This window comes from Micromys minutus, assembly GCF_963924665.1.
Source record: "Micromys minutus genome assembly, chromosome: 1".
NCBI lineage: Eukaryota > Metazoa > Chordata > Mammalia > Rodentia > Muridae > Micromys > Micromys minutus.
Window position 1 is genome coordinate 156,997,333 of NC_137969.1, and position 25,071 is coordinate 157,022,403.

At 48.6% G+C, this 25,071-nt stretch overlaps 1 protein-coding gene across 3 annotated transcripts in view; it reads right to left on the minus strand.

The window, feature by feature from the left end:
- DRC1 (dynein regulatory complex subunit 1) overlaps positions 1–23,373 on the minus strand; it is a gene marked incomplete at its 5' end in the record, with an annotated part of 31,980 nt that extends 8,607 nt beyond the window's left edge. For all 3 annotated transcript variants that reach the window (XM_080923281.1, XM_080923280.1, XM_080923279.1), the window contains 10 exons: positions 1,750–1,982; positions 2,406–2,540; positions 3,285–3,424; positions 8,645–8,767; positions 10,279–10,365; positions 11,707–11,844; positions 13,512–13,695; positions 16,496–16,608; positions 17,234–17,321; positions 23,225–23,373. In XM_080923281.1, the coding sequence (XP_080779407.1) occupies positions 1,750–1,982; positions 2,406–2,540; positions 3,285–3,424; positions 8,645–8,767; positions 10,279–10,365; positions 11,707–11,844; positions 13,512–13,695; positions 16,496–16,608; positions 17,234–17,321; positions 23,225–23,373 (1,390 nt within the window). The remainder of the gene's footprint in view (positions 1–1,749; positions 1,983–2,405; positions 2,541–3,284; positions 3,425–8,644; positions 8,768–10,278; positions 10,366–11,706; positions 11,845–13,511; positions 13,696–16,495; positions 16,609–17,233; positions 17,322–23,224) is intronic.
- Positions 23,374–25,071: the final 1,698 nt, after the last annotated feature.

Below are 25,071 nucleotides of genomic sequence, written 5' to 3' on the forward strand. Positions count from 1 at the left end.
GATGACTTCCTGTCCTTGTGGACTTTGGTGGCTTCCCCTGAGCAAATGGGCGACTTGCTGCCTCTCAGTGGCCACCTATTTCTGAGTTCTGAATAAAGCTTGCCCTGTGGGGACCAGACTTGGGGATGGATCAAAGGCTGCCTGGAGAATCAAGCCGGTCCTGGCCAGCCAGGATGGTGGATTCCCCAAACCTCATCTACCTGAGGCCTCATGCTTAGAGTCCTGCCGTGAGCCATGAGATGACAGGGGCGGTGAATGTGCTTATTTGCATTTGGAGACAGTTCTGAAAGCAGGTTACAAGATTTTGAAACCCACGGGGTTTAGAAGCAGCCAAATAAAAGGACAAAATGGCTGCTTCTGACAGGAACAGTAACAACTGACTTCTTTTAACATGAGAAGAAAAACTGGCTCCAAAGTTAAGAGTGAAGACTGCTCTTGCAGGGAACTTGAGTTCAGTTCCCAGCACCCACAACGCCTGTGACTCCAGGACACTCCACACTGCCCTCTGGTCTCCTCACGCTCTCACACGTGGCCTGTGCTCACACATCATTGTTTGCAATTAAAGGGAAGAAAAAATATACAAAGGAAAAACCATACCAGAAGAAGAGAAACTACAATTTAAAAACTGAAAAATGCTTGACCCTGTGAGTCCTTAATCAGAAAATGGGAGCTCAAAATATCCTGCTGTAATGGCTGGTAACTAAAGATGCTTGCCACCAAGCCTGACAACCTAACCGAGATCCCTGGGACCCATGTGGTGAGAACCAATTCCTGTGAGTTGTCCTCTGATCCATATATGTGCTGTGGCATTGGCCCATACAAATAAACACATACAAATAAAAAAGTCATGTATTGCCCAAGACTAAGTAAATGGGCCTCTTGCTGCCTCTCTGTGGCCACCCACGAGTGCTGAAGAAGGTCTGTCACGTGGAGACAGTTGTTCAAAGAATAAGATGTCTATGAGCTGGCACATGCCTGTAATCCTAGAACTTGGAGCATCAGGAGTTCAAGGCCAGCCTTGGCTACTTGGAGTTTTCAAGGTCAGCTTGGGCCACACGAGAGACTTCGAGAGTCCAAGACAGCACAGCACACACGGCTGAGAATGTGGAAACACCCATGTCTCTGTGTCATCATTTCCAACAAGATAACAAACCTCCTTGTGGTGATCTGTCCCAACAATTTTCCAACAAAGAAAAAAACCAATGAGCAAGTCTATTCCTTCAGCAACACATGTAATCCCCAAAGCAAACACAGAACTGGAAAGAGTCCAGGGATGACCACGGGCTGTCTGAGTGAGCTCGGGCACAGAGTCAACCAGTCCCATGTGGAAAGGAAGCCAATTTTCTACCACAGTAAGATAATCGTCAATGAGACAGGAAATAAATGGGGGGGGGGGGGTTAGCTGTATGACAATGACTGCAGAGCGTGCCTAACATGTGTGAGTTGCTGGGTACCACAAACAAAAGAAGTGGGGGAGAAGAGTATATTTTTGTTTATTGTATATGGGGGCACACGTGTGTGGAGGTCAGATGTCATCTTGCAGGAGTCAGCTCTCTCCTTCTGTCATGTGGGTTCTCAGGTTTGAACTCAAGATGTCAAGCTTGGCAGCAAGCTCCTTTACCCGCTGAGCCCTCTCGCTAGCTCAGTACTGAGCATGTTTCTTGTTGTTCCTATGTCACATGGGTGCCTTGACCTATGTTCTCAGAGGGCCCCTCCATGCTACGTCTCAATGACTCTGTTTCTAGTCACCTGTCTGCAACAGCAATTCTTCTAGTATTTGTGTGACCGACTTCTGCTGCTGCAGGGAAATCGGCCCCACATTGTTCAGGAACCAGAAGTTAGGCATCTTCCAGGGCAACCCCAGGTGCTGGGAATGGATGATCTTGTCCACATCAAAGGCTCTCTGTGCTAGTGACTTCGCCTCCGCCTCATTCATCAGCCAAATCTCCCGAAACTTCTCCTGGTCGATGATGACGAAGTGTCTGTGAAGGGAAGGCACTGAGCACAGCCGCTGACCTCCACAGTCCTGTGAGCCGCAGGTGTCCCCCCTGCTGGTTGTTTTCTGCCACCTTTCCCACCCTCTTCTGCCTGGCTCTCTGGCAGAGACCTGCCTATGACTTTAGTTTTGATGGCATCCCTTTTGAGTGTCACTTTGTCACATGTTGGAGACTGTAACAGAGGCGTCTTCACCCCAGTGTCCCAGTTGTTAATAGGATGAGAACATGAGGAAGATGATGGACAAGTGATACATGAGGGTGAGGGGTCCTCAGACCCCCTGGGCTGGCTCCAGAAGAGCTGCTGAGCCCAAGTCTAGTGAAATCACCCCTACTGAGCCCCTGCTGACTTGCCCTCCCAACTGCCACCCCCATTCCAAGACAGGTCCTAAGGACTCAACCCCAGGACACCTCATGGCTTTCTGTAGGTCCTTGAACTGCGTCACGAGCCGTTTGTAGTCTGAGGTCAGGGACTGGTTGTCCTCCTGAAACTGCTTTATCTGCTTGGTATATTTTGTTCTCAGGTTGTTGAGGACATCATGCAGGCTGATTGAGAGGAGGAAAGCAAAGTGGAACAGCTAAGCCCACTGGATGAAGGTGGCCCCTCTCCTTTGTTCCCCTCTCACAGCTTGACTTTTTCCCCCTCTTCAGAAAAAAAAATGGCATTTTTAACCATGCCTGGGGATAGCACAAAAGGTCCAGAAAGCAAGTTGCTCTACCCACCCACTCACCACCTGCCCACTCACCACCTGCCCACTCACCACCTGTCCACTCACCACCTGCCCACTCCCTCACCACCTGCCCACTCACCACCCACTCACTCACCACCTGCCTACTCACCACCTGCCCACTCACCACCTGCCCACTCACTCACCACCTGCCCACTCACTCACCACCTGCACACTCACTCACCACCTGCCCACTCACCACCTGCCCACTCACTCACCACCTGCCCACTCACCACCTGCCCACTCACTCACCACCTGCCCACTCACTCACCACCTGCCCACTCACCACCTGCCCACTCACTCACCACCTGCCCACTCACCACCTGCCCACTCACTCACCACCTGCCCACTCACTCACCACCTGCCCACTCACTACCTGCCCACTCACTCACCACCTGTCCACTCACCACCTGCCCACCCACTCACCACCTGCCCACTCACCACCTGCCCACTCACTCACCACCTGCCCACTCACTCACCACCTGCCCACTCACTACCTGCCCACTCACTCACCACCTGTCCACTCACCACCTGCCCACCCACTCACCACCTGCTCACTCACCGGTTGAGTTTCCTCTTCTGCTGAGACTTGATCACTGTGCTCTCTTCATCTCTCTTCTTCAGGACCTGGAAGTTGTACTCTAGCTTCTCTTGGTTTAGCTGATAAGTTGCTTTCATCTGCTGAAGCTGTTGCTCAAGAATCTGGTGTAAATTTTAAAAGTAAATACACAATGACATGTATACGTGCATGAACACACACAGCTATACATGCATAGCTAGTTGACCCTATTATAACCTGTTATCCTGAGAACCTTAATGATTTGTTCACATCATGTTTCAAAGGGATCTCAGGGACAGGTGCCTCAACCCGAATTGTCACCAGATAATTCACCAGGGCTGGAGCAATGCTCAGCGGACTGGGAGTTGGGTTTCCAGCACATATGTTGGGAAGGGGATCCAATATGTTCTAGTCTCTGCAGGAACCTGCACATACATGCGCATACACATAGACAACTGACCCTGCATCTTCAGAGAGAAAGAGTACGTCCAGAATGTTCAATGAACCCTGGCTCCAAACCCAGTAATGCTAATGAAAAGCTGTCTTTAAAAACACCATAAAATATTACTGCAAAAGCTTAAAATTTCCTTAGTTTTGCTCTGAACAGTAGTAATATCAGCAGAAAGCAACCAACCCACGTTCATTTAAAGGGACGGACATCATTGTTGTTTGAAAGAAAGGATTCAGTCCTTTGTGGCTGAAGGCATGTTGGTGGGTAGCTCTACAGAGGTGGTAATGTGGGTCAACCTGTTCGCATTGTGCCTGTGAGCAGGAAATGGAGGAAGGGGGTAGGCATCTTATGGGTCCACATCTACTGAGTGACCAGTGTCAGACATCTTTCTAGATGCTTCTGGAAAACCACTATTGGAAATTTGTAGACCCCATCTAGGTCTAACACGAGTGAGTACACACCCATGTTAACAAGTTCACAGTGAGCACAGCATGGGGTGGGAGGGGGCACAGAGAGGAACGCTTTCCTTCAATCAGAAGCCCTTGACCTTGCCGATGATGGTCCAGGAAACAGCCCTGAGGAGGGGTCCCCCTCATCTCTGCTGAGACTTGGATGAGCAGGAGTTAGTGAGCTGATACTGACAGCTCCAAGCTCTGGGGAGGACACATGACACCTGAGATACAGAGATGAGGAGAGAGGTGTAGAGAGAAACCATAAGCAAGACACCAGGCAAGGATGATTAGGGATGAGGTAGGCAGGTCCAGGAGAATTTAAAACATCGTTCAGAAGTCAAGGGAGTGTCCCTACGGTAGCTGAGCAGCAGAGTCCCGACCCCACAGAAAGGGTCACTGCCAATGTGTGGGACAATGATAAGAGAGGCTGGGCAGGTGCACACCTCCAATCAGAACCTTCCAGAGGCCCAAGCAGAAGGGCTGTGAGTTCAAGGTCAGCCTGGTCTACCTGGTGGTATCCTCAACAAATGTATTAATTTGCTTGCAAGCATGTGGTGTGTGTATGTGTGAACAGGACTGTATGCATGTGGTGCCGTGTATAAAGGTAGACATCAGGTTTTTTTTTTTCAGCCACTAACTTATTTTTTGAGACACTGAACTTGGAGCTCACTGACTAGGTGAGGCTGGCCGGCCAGTAAGCTACAGGGATCCCCCTGCCTCCACTACCCCGACACTGGAATTACAGGAATGTGCTACCATGTCCAGCTTTTTATGTGAGTGTTAGAGATCCAAACTTGGGGCCTTACACTAGTAGCAAGCACTTATACTGACTGAGACATCTCCCTGGCCCAGCTTATTATGTTCTTTAAGATTAGAGACAAAAAGGCTGAAGAAATGATAAGGGTTAATGCTAGCACACTCCTGAGTAGAAGGGGGTGATTTAACATGTGGTCTCCCCAAAGCCCCCCTCCTGTCTCTCCACCAGACTGCGATCCCTTCCAAGGGATTCAGAGAATGTGAGTCTGGGTGATCATTACAAAGCCTCCCTCAAGTCTTCCTCAAGGAGAGCTAACTTCCTCAAGGGAGGTAACAAAGGGGAGGGAAAGCCAAGAGACTGAAGCATGTTTGAAACTAGTCTGTTCTGTTCAGTGACAGTTGTGGGAGTGAATAGAAGGCCGGGGCTCAGTTCCTGACAACCAAGTCCGATGGCCTGAAACAGCCTGTAACCCCAGCCCTGCAGCAGTATAATGCCTCTGGCCTCCACTCACACTCACACACACATGCCCACACACACATACACCACACATACACACACACACACACATACACACCACACACACATACACACACATACACACACATACACACACACACACACACACACACACACCACACTCATGCCCACACAGATGTGAGCATACACACATACACACACACACACATGCATGTTGAGATTTCTAATATGAACAAGAACCAAAAGGACCCATGGAAGATGCTCAGGGCATGATCAGTTCAGGTGTGATGACCTTGAGTCTGCTCTTAGGTATGGTCCAATAAAACAATTCTTTTTTCTTTTTTTTTAATGGAAACCAGCCACGTTCCAAACGTGACCCTTTGGGGCATATCCCAGGAGTCTGGATCAGAACCCTAGCCATATGAGCTCAGGGGCTAGCCAGGAGAGAAGTTCCATGTTGGATGGGGTAACATGAAGAAAGGTATGACCACACAGAAGGGAAGGTCTCCAGAGCCACTTGGACCCAGAGAGGACAGCAATGGCTCTTCCAGTCCTCTCTGGGACAAAGAGTGCATGACTGACTTCGTGGTGGCGTCCAGAGACCCCCGTGCTTCCCACAACTCTGCCGTGAGCCCGGATCAACAGGACAGCCCTCTCCAAACCTCTCCAGCCACAGTGTGCACTTATATCCACACTGCAGTGAGCATATGTGATTTTTACATTCAAATTATCACATAAAATCGATGCAAATACCATTCTTAAAGGGAGATGTATCAAATATGTATTTTCCTACGTACATTTAAAATTATATTTTGTCTATTGTGATGGTTGTAATATGGTTGGCCCAGGGAGTGGCACTCTTAACAGGTGTGGCCTTGTTGAGGGAAGTTGTCACTGTGGGCCTGAGCTTTAAGACTCTCATCCTAGCTGCCTGGAAACCAGTCTTCTGTTTGCCTTTCAAACACGATGTAGAACTCTCAGCTCCTCCTGTGCCATGCCTGGGTACTGCCAAGCTCCTGCCTTGATGATAATGGACTGAACCTCTGAACCTTGTAAACCAGCCTCAATTAAAGGTTGTCCTTATTTTTTGGTAGATTATATTTTATTATTACATTTAATTTCTCAACATTTAAGGTTAATTGCATAACAAGTTTCCAATCAGCAATCACTCTTGTATAAGCTGAGGTCATCCTCCTTCTCCCCTTTCAACTTATATACATTGGGATATTTATCTGTATGGAAACATGTCCCTCCATTCTGATTTAGTTCAAAGCCTGGGTGCTACTGATGTGCAATTAATTGCTATTCATAATGGAATAAAACAGAAATTAACACAATGTGTCTATTGTTGCTGAGAGCTAAAGATGCCCCTTCCATTTAATAAAACATGATAAATAAAGGTTGTCCTTATAAGAGTTGTCCTGGTCATGGTCTGTTCACAGCAATAAAACTCTAACTAAGGCATCTTCCTTTTTAAAAATCCAGGACCTTGTACATCGTAGGCCATCCTTTAAGATATATTTAAGGGATAATGGAAAGAAAGAGAAGTAACTTCTGGAAGTCATTTCTGATCTTACATGTCCTCTGGTATCTATGCCTATACTATGATGTTCATGAACATGTGTGTGTGTGTGTGTGTGTGTGTGTGACTGCATGTATGTTTGTGTACCATGTGCAGGTAAAAGGCAGAGCCTGAGTTCCAGGAAATTGTGTGTCACCACATGGGGTGTTGGGAATCAAGCTCAGGTTTTCTGCAAGAGCAGCAAGGGCTCTTAACCCCTGAGAACCATCTCCACAGCCCCTGGTACCACACTGTTAGCATCGTAAACCATTCCCAGTCCCTCTCTTCACGGAATACAGTGCAGAAACCTCGGAGCTGAAGGACTTGGGTCAGGTTTCTCCTTTGCAATCTGGAAGAATTTAACACTATGCTGATTCTATAAGCAAAGCCCCCCCCCCCAAAGCGAACAAATATTAGCAGCCTGTCATCTGATTATTTTTATTTGCATCTATGCTTGTGAACTTTTTACTACAGCTGGCAATTTTTGCTTCCTCTGTGCAATGCCAGTGACTGATGCATTGGGCACAGCCTGAGTGTGCAACACCAGCCCAGAGCCCTTTGGGCTTCAGCAGATCTCAGATGCAAGGCAGTTCCCACTGGGGTCCCAGAGGCAATGGCATATGGAGGTGGTTGGCAGTGTAGTCAAGACCCACAGATCTCACAGAAGCCTGTGTCTCCCACAGTCCACGTCTGCAGGGCACAGTGACCTGGGTCATGCAGCTGCTGTTGGTTTCTTCTTTGTGTTTAACATACTTTTAGCACCAGTGCCCGACTGTCAGTCAGCTTGGGTCTTAGTCTCAACACAGTCATTCTTGATTGGTATACATTAAGCATAGATTATGGCTGTTTATTTGCTTGTTTCCTGAGGAGGGTCTCATGTAGCCTAGGCTGGCCTTCAGTCACTGTGTAGCCAAAGATGACCTAGAACTGCTAATCCTTTTGTTTCCACCTTGTAAATTCTGGGCTACAGGCATGAACTCTGGGACACAGGAATGTTCTCAGGGATGCAGGCATGTACTCTGGGATGCAGGCATGTACTCTGGGATGCAGGCATGTACTCTGGGCTACAGGCATGAACTCTGGGACCCAGGAATGTTCTCAGGGATGCAGGCATGTACTCTGGGATGCAGGCATGTACTCTGGGATGCAGGCATGTATCCCATCCTTGACTCCTTTCCCAAGCCATGTATCAATTGCCACTGTGCCTGGCACATATTCTGTACTTTTTGGTTAACATCTGCTACAATCTCAGCCACTCCAGAGGCTAAGGCAGGTGCATCACAAAACCAACTACAGGTAATTTCATGGCTAGCCTAGGTAACTTGAGACTGTCTCAAAAAGTAAAAAGAAGGCTGGGGATAAAGCTTACAGTATTTGCTTAATGTGCACAAGGCCTGTGTATCCCAGTCCTTACACTGGCATGGCAGCTCACAACCCTCTGCAGCTCTCAGCACTTAGAAGCTAGAAGCAGAAAGTTCAAGAGTTCAGGGTCATCCTTAGCTACACTGGGAGTTCAAAACCAGCCTAAGCTACATGAGACCCTACCCCCTGCCCACAAAGAATACAAATGGATAAAGGGAAAAGAAAGCAGATAAAAACTATGCTGTGAATGGCTACTGGGGGCCATAGCTAAGTTGAGACTCGGTGAGGGGAGCCGTCCCTCACCTGCACGTCCTGCTCTAGCTTGATCTTGATAGAGTTGTACTCCTCGCAGTCCCAGACCCGCTGCTTGTTGAGTTGTTTCTCGTAGTCCTCCACCTTCTTCATGCGGTTGATGAGATACTCCAGCTAAGGATGGCAGACAACAGGATTAGGGAGCCTCCTGCCCCGACGAGCAAGCCACTGGAGTCACAGGCCCCACACTCCAGGGCTCCGGGCTCTGGGAGCCTCAGCTAGGTTCGTACTGCAGAAACTACAGAGGGGTGCTGGGCCAAGAAGTGAGAGCGGAGCTGGCATGGCGACTCAGCTGTTAAGAGAGAGTAATGCTCCTACTAGGCCCCAGGTTGGTTCCCAGCACCCACATGACTGTAACTCCAAGAGATCTAACACCCTCTTCTGTTTCTGTGGGCTCCTACACACATTCTCATATGTTCACACACCTATACATTAAAACAAAAACAAACAAAAAACAGACTTTAAAAGAAATTAAACACACAGCCTTTACACTGCAAAACACCAAAGATGGTGGTAGTGATGGTGGTGATGGTGATGGTGGTGGTTATGGTGGTGATGGTGATGGTGGTTATGGTGGTGGTGGTGATGGTGGTGGTGGTGGTGATGGTGGTTATGGTGGTGGTGATGGTGGTAATGATGGTGGTGGTGATGGTGATGGTGGTGATGATGGTGGTGGTAATGATAGTGGTGGTGATGGTGGTGGTTATGGTGGTGATGGTGATGGTGGTTATGGTGGTGGTGGTGATGGTGGTGGTGGTGGTGATGGTGAATGGTGATGGTGGTGGTGGATGGTGATGATGATGGTGATGATGATGGTGGTGGTGATAGTGGTGATGGTGGTGATGGTGATGGTGGTGGTGATGGTGGTGATGGTGGTGGTGGATGGTGGTGATGATGGTGATCTATTTTATGCTATTTCTTTGTTCTTTGTACATGTGAAATAAAGTAATGCAATATCCCCATGCTATTTTTAAATGTCTTAAAATTAGATTGTACACACCTGGAACACCAAAAAACAGGAGGCAGAAACATGTTCACAAGTTGAAGACCAGACTGTTGTACACAGGAAGTTTCAGGCAAAACAAGACTATACAAGGAGACCATTTCAATAATAATAATAACAAAAACAATTAAGTAAATTATGCTTTGAAAGTTCCCTGAGCTGGTGAGTAGCTCAGCTGGAAGAGCGCTCACTTAGCACAAAGCAAACCCTGGGCTGGGCTGATCCAGCACTCAGGGGAGGCAGGCAGAAGATCACAAGGATCAAGGTTATCCTGAACATATAGAAATTTTGAGGCCATCCTGAGCTACGTGTGGCTATCCTGAGCTACATGAGACATTCTCTCAAAGACAGAAGGAAAAATCAAAACACTTTCTTAGGCCACAAATATATGATTTTGATGGACACCGAGGGGACAGAGACAAGATGGTGGAAACCTCGAGAAGCTGCAAAATTGTTACCTACCCCTCAGACACATTCAGCCTTCAAAACCACACCAATATCGATGAAGCTCAGAATGGAGCGTGAGCCACACGAGCTTCCTGGGGGCACTTGAAGCTCAAGGCTTAGCGGTTTCCTTCACCACCCACAGGTTCCCGGTGCCCCACCCGCACCAACCCCTTACCTCCTTGGCATTGTGAGCCTGCAGGGCCCGCTCCCATTTCTTCTTGTTGCTGGAGAGCAGTTCTTGCCTCTCTGTCTCAAAGGCTTTCTACAAGACAGGAAATGGCCCTGAGTCTGAACCCACGGTGGGGAGGAGCCTCACCAGTACCAAGAACTTCTGTGGAACTATACAGGTGCCTGGTCACACAGATGAGTGAAATCACACACAAACATGAACTCCCCAAGTTTCATGTGGCCGGACAGCTGCTGAATGTGTGGAAATTAACAAATGCATACTTCTCAAAAATCCTGAGAGGAAGCTTTTCCAGAGGCCCATAGCTTCGTGCAGTGGCTCTCACCCTTCCCAATGCTGTGACCCTCTAATACGGTTCCCTGTGTGTGGCGACCCCCAATCATGACATTATCTCACTGCTACTTCATCATGCGGTCTTGCTGCTGTTGTGAATCGTAATGTAAATGTCTGATATGCGACCTCTGTGAAAGGCTCGAGATCCACAGGTTGAGGACCACTGGCTTAGCCTGGTACCAGTGGCAGAAAACCATCCTAACTGGCAGCCACAGGGCAAGCCTTGGTGTGTACCTCCACCTTCACTAGCATTGCAGTGGCCGGGCAAATTGGGAAGGCCTCCCATTGCAGAGGTGAAGTGCCAATCAGAAGGCCTGGCCAGCCCTCTTATGTCTTCCCCATTTTTGGAAGACCCAGAACCCAATCTTAATTTTGAAAGTGTCATTCAAATTCAAGGCACTGATCCTTGATTCCTAGCTGTTACTTCCTGTCCCCGTCCCTTCACATCACTGGCCGTGTACCAGCAACAAACTGTTCCATCTGGTTATGGGTCTAGAACGCTAATGTCCCTCACTTATGCCCTGTGGTTCACCTGTACTGGCAACCTGGTTGAACTGTGAGATGGTTTTGGGCACAGCCCCTGGGCTGTCTGAAACTAGGGAAAGAACCTTCCTGAGTATGGGCGGCACCTTAGATTAGGACCCTGACTACAACAGGGTCTGGCAGGATGAGGGGGAGAAGGACCCCTTTAGTTAGGCTTCCCACCTTCACAGCCTTGCGCCTCTCCATCATGGCTGGCTGAGTCCTCTGAGCCCATCAGCCACATCGAGGCCTTGCCCCTTAAGCTGTTCTATCCCTGCGACAGGGAACCGACAGGGCTTTCACAATCCTTATTAGCGCCAGCCAAACCTACCTAGGAGTTTACGTGTCTCGTTCTAGTGTCTCCCGTGAGAATGCCAGCTCTATCTTGTTCGTGGCCATCTCTGCTGCCCCTGGAACCCTAACCCTGCGTACAGTAGACACTGGGCTACCGTGGAATAAATGGATGAATGGGCAAACCCTAAAATCAGAGACAGAAATCAAAGGATGGAGCCAGTGGACCCCACCTAAACTGTCAGGACCGGTGTCCCCAGGAACCCTCACCTCGATGTGAATGAGCTCCTGGCGGAAGTTCTTCATCACGTTCCTCACTTGCTCCTCCATCCTCTCCAGAAGCAGGGTGATGTCTTCTGACTGTTTCTTCAAGTCCTTCACATACTGGTCATCTTTTATCTTTAACTCCTTGAGAAGAGAACAGGCAGGGTCGGTCAGAAACAGAGACAGGAGCAAGGTGTCCCGAGCACACACAACCTTCTACCTCTCATCCGAACTGTAAACACTGGGTATTAAACCGGGCTTGACAGCACAGATCTGGAGATGGGGCTTGTGAATGCGAGCGACAGCCTTGGTTATTAAGTGAGTCCAAGGCTGCTCTAGGGATCACTGTGAGCTCAAGGCCAGCCTGGCCTACACAACAGACTTAGTTAAAAAGAAAACTCCAGGTGTGGCGGCATACACCTTTAGATCCCAGCACTTAAGAGGTAGAGGCAGGCCGTGCACGGTAGAGCCTTCGCACGCTAGGCAAGCAGTTTACCACTGAGTTACATCCCTAGCCTCAGTCCAACAGTCCTCAACAAGTCTACACGCTGGTGAAAGTCTTTTCCGTGTTATCTTGGAGGCAGGGACAGCGGCTCAGTTGGTAGAGTGCTCACTTCACATACAGGTGGCCCTAGGTTTGATCTAAGTATAGTGGCACACACCTGTGATATCAGTACTTAGGAGGCAGAGGCAGGAGGATTAGAAATTCAAGACCATCCTCAATTACAAGTACAGTTCAAGGCCAACCTGGTCTTTATGAGTCTGTGCCCAGAAACTGAAAATTAAAAAGCAGCAGCAGCATTATTAAACTAGCTGGACAGTTCACACGGAAAATATGAAATAGCGCTCTTTCCTTACGTCATGAAAACTTAACTCAGATGGAATCAAAACTTAAAAGCAAAAGCCTAACATCATGAGTGTCCAGGAGAAAACAGGAAGAGCCTCAGGATAGTAGACTGTGTCAGACTCAAAACCTTCTGAGAGGTTAGAGACTCAGCCAGCAGAGTTAGAGGGAGCTCTCAGAATGAGTCAGCAGAGTTACAGGGGGCTCTCAGAATGAGTCAGCAGAGTTACAGGGGGCTCTCAGAATGAGTCAGCAGAGTTACAGGGGGCTCTCAGAATGAGTCAGCAGAGTTACAGGGGGCTCTCAGAATGAGTCAGCAGAGTTACGGGGGCTCTCAGAATTGAGTCAGCAGAGTTACAGGGGGCTCTCAGAATGAGTCAGCAGAGTTACAGGGGGCTCTCAGAATGAGTCAGCAGAGTTACAGGGGGCTCTCAGAATGAGTCAGCAGAGTTACAGGGGGCTCTCAGAATGAGTCAGCAGAGTTACAGGGGGCTCTCAGAATGAGTCAGCAGAGTTACAGGGGGCTCTCAGAATGAGTCAGCAGAGTTACAGGGGGCTCTCAGAATGAGTCAGCAGAGTTACAGGGGGCTCTCAGAATGAGTCAGCAGAGTTACAGGGGGCTCTCAGAATGAGTCAGCAGAGTTACAGGGGGCTCTCAGAATGAGTCAGCAGAGTTACAGGGGGCTCTCAGAATGAGTCAGCAGAACTGCGAACCATCAGCGCTGGCATGCATGATCCATGAGGAGCTTCAACTCAGCATAAAAAAAAAAGTCAAGTGGATTTTTCATGTTTTTAGACGCCACCTCGTTGCTCTAACCCACCTGGCCTTGGACTTGCTATCCTCCTGCATCAACCTCCCAAGTCCTGGGATTACTTGAATTACGTCACATGCTAGGTGATAAAGTAAGTCAGGGAAAGGCAAGGACGCCACGCCAGACCCCTGTCAGCTGGGCTGAGGCCCCCTTGCCTGCTGCAGCTCACTGGTCAGCTTGTTCTTATCCTCTACGAGTCCAGCGCAGTACACCTGCTGGTTGTTGAGCATTTCCCACAGTTCCTGGGGAATCCGCTTCTGTCTGCCCTCCTCCCACTTCGCTGAGATTTCATCAAATTTGTCCTGGCTGGTCTTAACTTCATTCTCCAACTTCTCCAGTCTGCAAGTAGAAATAAGCTGTGTGCTCTGGGTCCTGCCTTCCAGAGGCAGCGTCTCCCAAGAGCGTGGTACCAGATCCATGGTCCAGACTCTTCCCTCAGACATTCACCCAGACCAAAACCAAACTCTGGGGAGACTATTGTTGGGTTAACTTTGTACTGACTGTCATTTATTTATTTAGTGTGTCTGTTTACGTGTACGTGTGCATACATGTTCAGACACACGTGTGTAGAGGACAACTTGAAGTAGTCAGTTTCCTGCTTCTATCATGTGGGTCCCAGTGCTTTACTCCAAGTGATGCACCTGCCAAGGAAGACAAGCAACAAACTGACATGCTAAAGCACCATTTACCATCCTTCCACACCCTTCCACACCCTTCTACAACCTTCCACACCTTTCCACACCCTTCCACACCCTTCCACATCCTTCCACACCCTTCTACACCCTTCCATATCCTTCCACGCCCTTCCACATCCAGCTCCCAAGCCCCAGCTCTTAATACCCTGCTCAAATCTTCATGAACTCTGTAATGGTCAACGTTGTTCACCAGCATGGTAGGGTTTAGGGTCACAACAGAAGCAGGCCTTTGGGTATACTGTGAGGGTGTGTCAAGATTGAGGCACCTCAGGTGGGAAAGCCTAAACCGAATGACTAGTGAGCAGCCACCTCCGGCTCCTGCTGACGTGGCTTCTGGGCCACCATGGACTGTAACCCCAAACTGTGAGCCAAAATAAACCCTTCCTTCGATAAGCCCATCCCGTTGGGTGTTTTGTCAAAGCATCAAGTGACTCTCACAAAGCCTCTTCTGCATAAACCCCAACCTCAATTTAGAAGATACGGCACCATAAAAACACACCCATTTGTCCACATCAAGCCAGATGGGCGAGGAGAGGCGGACGGTGACAGCTTAGACTCAGATCCTGGCCTTACTGTGGGCGGACAAGGCACTTGACCCCTGCGAGTTTCACTTTTCTCCTCTGTACAATGGAGAGATGAGACATCTACCTTGCTGACCTTTGTACACCTGCTGCTAGGATAAATAAAATGATGAACTGTTTGTGGGGAAGGGGGTGTCGGGGGTATCTCAGTATCTGGTAGCTACCTCACAAGTGGCTAAATTTCTTTTTGTTGAGAGCCTCATACTGGCCTGGAACTCCAGAAGTACCCCTGAGTGGCTTCAAAATCGAGGTTACTCCCCTACCTTAACTTTCCAAGTACTGAGATGAACACAGGCATGAGCTACCACATCCAGCTCGTAAATTCTTATGTATGTTTTTCATTAACAGCATAGCCTAGGGTTTCTGATCATTTTCTCCCTGGCTAGACTAATGGGATGTGTGAGAAGGAAATCAGGAATGCCTTTTAGAAATTCCAAAGAGGTTCTGTGCAGGATACACTGAGGACGCATCAGAGAAGAAGGCATCAGAGCTGAGACAGGAGCTCTTCCGAAAACGGTGGCTAGGACCACGCCAGCAAACACCGCTGACTATACAACCGTCACCAAACAAGACCACAACTTCTTTCTGTTTTGTTTTGTTTTTGGTGACAGGGATTCTCTGTGTAACCCTGGCTGTCCTGGAACTCACTCTGTAGTCTGGACTCGAACACACAGAGATCCCCCTGCCTCTGCCACCCAAGTTCTGGGATTAAAGGGATGCTCCACCACCGTCTGGCTACTGACTTCTTTAATGCAAGAGCCACAACATAAATATGATCACATCCTGACCTCTGCTGTCCGGTGGAGAGCACACATTACAAAGTTTCTTTTCTAAGATACGCTGCTACATATGCCTAACCCTGAGCTATCTGTGGATCTGGTCATTTAATTGATTTAAATATAGTGCTTCTTGGTTTATTTGTTTTGGTTTGTTTTGGTTTGTTTTGGTTTGGTTTGGTTTGGGCCTCCTCCTTCACCTCCAAATCTTCACTATCATGTGGCCTTTAAACAACACCACAGTGATGTCATCATACAGCATGACTTCAGGTACCAGTCCCGTATACCAGACAACAGAATACAAGCCACACTGTTCCCCAGTGTGTTTACCAAGACCAGAGAAGCCCAGATAAGGGGGAGAAATCCCAGTGCTTTCCTTACCAAGTGTCACTTGGTCGTTAAATGCCATTTTATCTTTGCCTTATCTGAGGCTGGAGTGGCCTCTGCATTAAACACTAGGGGGCGCTCCAAGCCCAGGTTTCCATCAATTCTGCTGCAGCCTTAGAGCCGTAGAAAAGTCTGCTGACAGAGGCAAGCATTGACTTTAGGTGCACGTACACACCTCGCCCCCACCCTTAGTCGTCACTCGCTCTGCCAGCAACACCTACTCAACAGGCTTCACCTGCAAGAGTCATTCCCAGGATTGTTGGGAGTACCGGAGCCGCACCGGTCACTCCCAGGCATGTTCCAAGGTGTGCACGCCTCCGCCGAAAATGCCTCCGCAACAACCTAAACCCTACTTGGCCTTCCCAGTGCAACCCAAAATTCCTGCTGAGTTCTCTCCATCCTCCGCAGAAGAGCCAAACGCCGCCTCCTGTGGCTTCCTACAATTCTTGACACGTTTTTTAAGAACAAACCACAGTTAAGTGAGCGTCTCCTGTTTTCAGAGGCAAGGGACGAGCCCTCTATTCACACCCACACAGCTTGGGGCCCTTGAGGAAGGGAGTAAGGAGGCGGGGAAAGAAGGACAATGGGTTCGGAAGGAGCAGAAAGAGGACTCGTGGGCCGCGCCGCGTTCCAGGGACTTGTAGAGCTGAAGGGTGGTCACATCGGAGACGCAAATGTCCAAATGTCGCCAGTCCCTCACCTTTGCCGTTTTGTCTCCTCTTCTTCTACCCTCCTGTGGATCTCTCTGATGTCTGCAGCCACCTGAATATTTGTCACCAACTCAGTCCCACAGAGCAGGAGTTTAGTCAGTTTCTGAAAAACAAAGAGGTGGCGGTCTGTGAAGCTAGAACATTCTGAGCTGCTTAGCTGGTTCTCTGGGTAAGCGTCCTTGCTGCCAAGGCTGAAGACTTCAGTTCAACCCCCGGAACCCACGCTGTAGGGATCAACTCCCACTAATTCCCCTCTGACTGCCACACACCACACACAGCCTGGCACACAACCTGGGGCACACAAAATAAAGAAATAAAATGTAATTATAAAAATACTAAGGCTGGGCATGGGTTACTAGAACTCTGCCACCCTACGCACTGTGCATTCACATGGGTTTGGAGATCCAAACTTCAGCTTTTGACACAAGCACTTTAACCCTCTAGTTCCCTGCCCACCCAATCAGCCCTAACTTCTCATTTGTTTGTTTTTGAACTGGCTCACACTGCATCCCAGGCCAGTCAGTGTTCAGACAGAACACTCTCTTGGGTGCCTGTACTTATGCGCCTGCCTTTCCGGACAGCATCCTACAATTTGAAAGCTCCCTTGTAGAGAATCCCAAAACCAGACAGACTCCAGCTCAGCCCCATCTAGAGACAGCCACACAGAGGGTATACTTCCTGCCTGCCGAGGAAGACCAGGCTGAGACTCGGCAGCTGCTGGTTCGTACCAGTCGGCTCTCTTCTTTCTGTTTGTAGCTCTTGCTTTGCTCCTCCTCACTCTCCTTCTTCCCATCCAAATACTCTCCCAGGGCTTCCCTGTGGCGGAAAGAAATCAAAGCAGGACAATGGCCATGCATGCTTGTGCACTGGATCTAAACACAGGCCTTTAATCCCAGCACTCAGGAGACAGAGGCAGGTGGATCTCTATGAGTTCAAGGCCAGCCTGGTCTACGGAGTCAGTTCCAGGACAGCTGGGGCTATATAGAGAAACCCAATCTCAAAAAAACAAAGAACAAACCAAACAACGACAAAAACCCACGCTAGAAGCAAATGAATGAGAAGGGAGAACTTTAGAGAGCCCGTCTTAAATTAGTCAGGTGAAAAGGACTAGACACTATCAAGTCCCCTGGTGGTTGGAGCCCTCAGTCTGGCAGAATGCAGAATCACCTGGGAAAAGTATCTGGACTGTATATGGGGTTTATCATGAGGGTGTGGCTGAGACCGGAAGACCAGCACCCGCTGTAGAAGACACCATTCTGTGGCTGGGCTCCTCTGTACAAGTACCTTGACTCTCCTTTGCTGCAGGAGCAGGAAAAGTAACCAAACTGACACCTGGTAGCTGGCATCTCCTTCTCGTGGCATTTGTCTGCACGAGGATCAGCAGGTGTGGGTACCAGCTGAGGCCATCTGCCGCATTCCTGGCCTGACTTTTCTCTGAATCCTGCCCTCGGGCTTCAGACTGGGTTCCGGAAAGGAGCAGGTGTGCTTGGTAAATGCGCTTTGACAGACTCTAGAACCAGCCCTGGGCAGCTTGGACTTCCTTATCTTTAGCAGGCCCTGCCTCACTGACAGGTTCTGCGATAATGATCCACGAGAAGAGTTGCAGCCTGACAGCTGCGGGCTACGCATGCTCAAACCCCTCGGGGTCAGAACAGGTGTCCTGCGCCATCGCTGTCTGCCGACTAATCTTCCCAATGGTACCTTCAGGACCCCTCAGCATAGCCCCCAGGGAATCCAGGTGCATTGTGTTTTAGGGGTCCTGCAGATCACTGTCTATTTTTACAATGTCCTGTCTCAGACCTTCAAAAGTCACCCAAACCTGCAGTGACCTTGGTTTTGGGGAAGAAGATTCATGGATCAGCATCCTTAAAACAAGGGACTGAAGCCAGGCAACAGTGAGGAAGACCATCATCAATGGCAGGTTTAGCCTCAAAGCAGGAGTTATCTACCAAAAAGCAGAGGGCTTTGCCCAAGCCATATGGGCTTCTTCCAAGTAAATGGCAATCAGACCCTGCTGGGGACAGGAGGCATGGGCCACTCACTGTACCTAGTCCACTGGCGTTGTTAGCTACTCAGCATCTCTGTGTCTTTCTTAGCAGTGTGTGGAAGCTCCATCCCTTATCATCAGCAAAGGACCAACAGTATCAGATGATGCCAAGGTGTCTCCAAGGACAAACTGGCCACTGAGTCCTGTGTCACATAGGGAAACCAGGGAAAGGAGGGTTTTTTTTTTTTGAAACTATCCTCTGCTACCCAGATCTTCTTACTGGCAGCAAACTGAGCCCACCCACGTCAGTGCTGGGCCTGTCTCTTGCACGATTTGTCTTCTGATTAAAAGTCCTGCCTCAGCCAAGCCTTGACATCCCAGCACTTGGGAGGCTGAATCAGAATTACTGTGAGTTCCAGGCTAGCCTGGGCTACAGAATGGGACCCTGTGTCAACAATGACAGAGACTAACAGACCAACAACTTTTGGAGCCCAAGTTTGGAGATAAAAGAGCAGACTTTTGACTCCCAACCCACCCACCCCCAGCAGTGTCTTCTCACTCAATTTCCTGATCTGAATTTACCCTTCACTCCTCTGGAAAGAACATTGCTGCTTCCTTCTACTAAGATGCTGCCAGGCTAAGGTGGCTGTATCTCAACCCCACCTCAAACTTCCTACCTTGGCTGTCAGTCGGTTAATCAATAACCAAGTCTCTCCAAATACTCCCCGCTATTCCGTGGAACAGAGATCGGGGGTTCTGGAAGGAAAGTGACTTTGGTCCAGATCTGCTGCAAATTCTCACCAAGTTTCTATTTCAACCCCTTTGCTGTTTTAATTCCCTACCTGGGCACTGTGATCGTCAATATGGTGACCTTGGACCACCCATGTTTAATAGGCTCTTGAAATGAGGTGTGATCAGACTAACAGGAGCTATTTGTTTAAAGCACACACTCGGGGCTGGGGAGATGGCTTAGTCGCTGAGAACACTTGTTCTTGCAGGGGACCTGGGGTCAGGTCTCAGTGCCCACATGCTTCCCAACCAATCACAACTCTAGTTCCTGGGATTTGATGTCCTCTGATCTCCTTGGGCACAAGGCATGTGCACATGCAAAGTCAGCATACACGTAAAATAAATAAATCTAAAAACAAAACAAAAAAACACCCACTAGGGGCTGGGAAAACAGAAACATAGGACTGCATCCAAACCTCCAGCCTCCAGCTTCCACCCACAAGCTGTCACCACTGTCACCCTGCTTTATTATTCCTGGTTTCCTTGTGATGGGTCTCCTTATGTAGCTCAGGATGGCCTGGAACTCTTGACCCACCTGCTTCAACACCACAATACCTGGCTCATTTTCTTCACTCAGGAAGTCCGTGACACTGCTCTTTGTCCTTGGTATTTGATATCTGAACCTTTGCAGTGATGTACTTTAAAATGGACCCTTTCCTTCTTCTGTGTAAGGGTAACTTTTATTTGCTTGATGTAATCGCCATCTTGGGGGCCTGCTGCTGAGTAAGCTCACCCTTTCTAGCTCTCTCTGAACTCTGGCTGGCTGGTTTAACTCGGCTGTTCTGTCTCAAACTCCTCTTCAAGCTCACTGATTCGATCTGGCTTCTCTCAGCTTCTCATGGAATTGCTTTTCTTGGCCTCAGACTAACTCTGGCAAGTTGTTCCAGTCTTCTGACTTGTTGTCTGGCTTCAGCTGCCTCTGCTGCTTGCACTGAACAGCGCGGACTCACAAAAAACTCAATTCCACTGCACTGCACTCGTCCATTTACTGACTCCCAAATGACTGGCCCTCTCCCTGCACTGCTTGTAAATAGCTTCTCTTTCCTGTGCTATTCTTTTGAGAGCCGGGCGTGTCCTGTCTCTGACTCATTCTGTCAAATCTCTCTCTGATTCGTCACTTTGTCTGCCCCTCAATGAGACATCACTTTCAAACATGGATGTTTCCTTCTACAAAACTAATTTTACCTTAAAGATGTGTACTAAGCTTGTGTCTGTATTCTAGCCAGAGGAATTAAAGGTGTGTGGCTCGTCTGCATCACACAGACCTAGGTCTTTGGATGTGACCCCTTGCCAGAACAGTGATGTTGCTGGATTAAAATTTCTCTACATTTTCCTCCCTCTTTCCCTCCCTTCCTTTCTCCCTCCTTTTTCTTCTTTTCCTCCCTTTCTCCGCTCTCTCCTCCATCCCCCTCCTTCCTCTTGTGCTGGAAATTGGCACATGAAAAATTACTGAGACACACACCTTCCCTTTACCTGGAGTAGGCCCATTTCCTCCATTGTGCTGAACAGTTTATCATCATCATCATCATCATCATCATCATCATTATTTTATTTTATTTTATGTGAACATGTGTTTTGCCTGCATGTATGTCTTTGTATCATGTGCCTGCCTAGTGCCCACAGAAGCTAGAAGAGGGCATTGGATCCCCCAGAACTGGAGTTAGAGACAGTGGTGAACTGCTATGGGATATTAAAGACCAAACCTAGTCCCTTTAAAAGAAGAGTCACTGTTCTTAACTGCTAAGCCATTTCTCCAGGCCTCTTTCGTGTTTTGTTTTGTCTTGGTTTGTTTCATTGTGCTGTCCTGACTGGCCTGGAACTCCAGATTTTGACCAGCTGGCTTCAAACCCAGAGATGCCTGCCTTCCTCTGCCTCCCGAGAGCTAGGGTTATAGGAATATGCCCCACACCTGATGACACCTATCTTTAAAAAATATTATTGATCTATTTATTTGGTGTGTGTGTGTGTGTGTGTGTGTGTGTGTGTGTGTGTGTGTGTATACACAAACCTTGGCACAAACACACACATAGAGGTCACACTGTCTTCTGCTCAAAGAGTCATCAGAAGCAACCAACAGATTCAACTCCAGAATTTGTCCTGACTTCATCTGCTTCTGTCTAGATCATTGCCACAGAGTCCAGGTCAGTCCTGCCCCTCACCAGAACCAGAGCAGCTGTCTTCCTCCTGGCCAGGCCTCTCCTGAGTCACACCTCCAGCCCCTTCACACCATTCCCCAAACAGTGAGCTGAGTGATCTGAAGGTGAAAGTGTCACCCTACCCATCAAGAAAGGGGCCTTAATTTAGTTTAGACATTATCACACCCAATAATTGTCCTGGTTTCTCTGTGTATCCCTGGATGTCCTAGAACTTTCTCTTATAGACCAGGCTGCCTCCCAAGTGTTGGGATTAAAGGTGTGTGCCATCGAGTCTGACAATAAATGTCTTACTGTGGCCTAGCTCAGGACCTCCTTATGAAGCTGGTTCCTTCTCAAGTGTCAGGCCACCCTTTCTAGATGCCTGGCTTTAGGTCCCACACCCATTACTCCTTTCTCTTTGCTGTCCTGGCCATTGCTCATAGTTCCAGACACTTACATTGTCTGTTCACTGTCTTTTCTCCCTCAGTAGGATATGAACTTCTGGAATTCACACCCTCCTTGTTAAAAGCCACAGCAACAACCAAGACTGTGATACACAGACTGATTTGGAAACGGGTAAATGTGGCATCATTTGGAGCCAAGCAGAAGGACAGACAAGAGTCCAGTTCATCTGTTAGCCACAGACGAGCCGCTTCCTCTTTGCCCAGTTCCTGAACCAACCCCAGTTCTCATCCCAGAACCTCCTAACTAAAGGCGGCAGGAATCCCAGGAGGAAGAACATGAAACACAATGGCAAATACGTAGCGTAATGATGCTCCTAACCCTTCCCCGAGGGGACTGATGGTCATCAGGGAACCGTCAGGGAAGGCTGCACCCAAACAGTGTTAGGACAACTAAAAACAGATCTGAGTCACCACCATACCTAGACATGCTAACCATATCACAGTCTTGCCCAGCTAGGCTGGAGGCACACAGATCTCCATCGTATGAGTCTGTAGACCACCAAAGTGAAAAATGAGACAAACAACTTAGCAGCTGAAGAACTGCCCCATGAAGTCTGGTGACCAGTGACTAAGAGCTCTCACCATGTGGAAGCCGAATGGATGTCTCTTAAACTGTACCTCAGCTAATAAAGACACCAAAGCCTAGGGAGCTCATGGGGAAGCGAGTGTGGTGCCTCCGTCGCATCCCTCTTAGCTCACAGGTCTGGCACTTACAGTACCTGGATGGATTCTAAAAGATGACCATCAATTTCTGCAAGTATAAGCGAGCAGCTGTCATGGCCTTGGGCCCAGTGAGTGTGGCCACTAATTCAAACGAAAGCTCTTACACTTAGTTTTATTTTTATTTTGAGGCATCAAGGCCTTCCTAGATAGACCAGGCTCACCTTGACCTCACAGAGATCTGCCTGCCTCAGTCTCTTGAATACTGGGATTAAAGGCATGAGTCACTAAACCTGGCTTTATCTTATTTTTTTTTATTTTTATTTTAAAAATGAATCAAGGTGTTCACCTTCGCTTGAAATGTACAATCACATATGCTCAGTGGCTGTGGTAATTGTCCTGAGCTTTGTTAGAAGGTATTCTCAGTAGATTGGAGACAACTCACAGATCGCGATCGCTTACATCTGGTCAGCAAACTACAGCCTCTGGACTAAATCTGACCTGGAACCTTTTCTTCTTATTTTTAAATACTGGGACAAGGTCCCACTATGTAACCCTAGCTATCCCCCAAACTCACTGCTTGAATGTTGTAGAACAGTTTTCCTGCTCACCCCAAGGGCACACACACACATCGCTGCAGGGGCCCCAGTTCTCCCCACAGCACCATCCCGCCAGCCAGCTCACCGCCTTCGGGCTTCCTGGCGGGCAGCGATGCGCAGGCGCCGAGCCTGGATCCGCTCCTGCGAGTTATCCGAATGCACCGAGGGCCCGAGCATCGGAGTAGCTAAGTGTTCGTCCCCATTCTGCTCTAGGACCCCAATGGCCGGATTCATGGCGGCGACCTCCTACCCACTGGCGGCTCCGCCTGGACCAGCAGCCCAGTTGCTAGGAACAAGCTGTTGCCAAGGGAAAGCAGTCACCTGACCCATAGTTGTCGCGAGGGCGCTCAGGTCCAGCTTCTCGGTCACGCACTAAGATTTGTATATTTGTGTCCCAGATGTGGACTTTATTCCCCTTGCTTGAAGCTGGTTTAGAAGGGTTGACCTGACAAACCGCACCTCATCTCTTTCTGAAAGCCCAACTCATTATCTACATACCAAATGAATATTCCTAAAGGGGGAGGGGGGAAGGAAGAAGGGAGGGAGGGAGGGAGGGAGGGAGGGAGGGAGAGAGAGAGAGAGAGAGAGAGAGAGAGAGAGAGAGAGAGAGAGAGAGAGAGAGAGAGAGAGAGAGAGAGAGAGTGAGAGAGAGAGAGAGAGAGAGAGAGAGAGAGAGAGAGAGAGAGAGAGAGAAGACATTATGGCTCAGCAGTTAATGTTTCCTTCAGAGTGACCACCTGAGTTAATCCTTTAGGTCCACACGACGGAAAAAGAGCCAGTTCTAACAAGTTGTCCTCTGACCTTCACACGCTGCAATGGCACACGAGCACAAGAAAACATACGTGTAAAGTTGTTTTTTTTTTTAATGTTCTTATTAAGAATTAAAACAATGCCTGTGGGCTCACGGTATGGACCGATGGTAAAGGATTTGCCTATGCCAGCAAGTGGGTTGGTGTGTGTGAGCACTATGGGCAGGACATACAAAACAAAACAAAACAAAAGCACCACTCCTGTAATCCCAGAACTCAGGAATGTGTTCCAGGTCATCCTGGGCTACATGAGACCCTGTCACTAAACTAAATTAATTAAAATAAGAGATGTAAAGCCCTACACAACAACAACAACAATAACTAATAATAATAATAATAACCCTTTTACCCAGACATGCACACGTGGTGGTTCACAATCAGCCCTCTCAGAGGCTGAGATAGGAAGACTGCAGCCTGGGCTACATTTCAAGACACTATCCCAAAAGCAAACCACTCAAGAGTTTCATTTTGTAGCGTTAGAGACTGAAGCTAGGCAATCACCCATGCTGGCTATTCTTCGACTTCGTGTTGACGAAGCAGTTTTATGGCTCAGGGAAACTGCAGTGCAACAGTGGGCTTGCTGTGTAAAACCTCATGTTCTACAGTGGGAAGGCTCAGAAGGCACGCCCTCCCCTAGTCCTGTAAGATGCAAAATGGTGAGAGGGGCACAGCCCATTTGAAGAGCTTCGTTGTCTTTGCCCTTCTGCTTGTGCCAGACCTTAGGGATGGAGATGCTGCAGCTCAGCTGAATGAATTAAGGGCGATGGGTTTGACTGGGCCCTGAGGTAGTCGGGGCCAGCAGCAGCAGTGACTCACCAGAAGCAAGGTGAATGTAGCCAATGTTCATAAGGATGTGACTCCCAATGGTCAGCACAGGCAAGATGAATTTTATAACCGCATGACTCACACAGACCTTTGGTACTGGCTAATCATGGTGCTTCTGGGCATGAAATAGATAAGAAGCCTACTGCATTTGTTTGATATGTATCAGAAAAAAATCCTCAAAACAAACGAAAGAAAGGCTACATTGGATTCTGGCAAAAGGTGATCTCAGACAGTGAGTCTGTTTCCAGACGAGCCAGTTTGCAGACTCAGAAGCCCTTGAATGAAGGGGTAGCCAGGT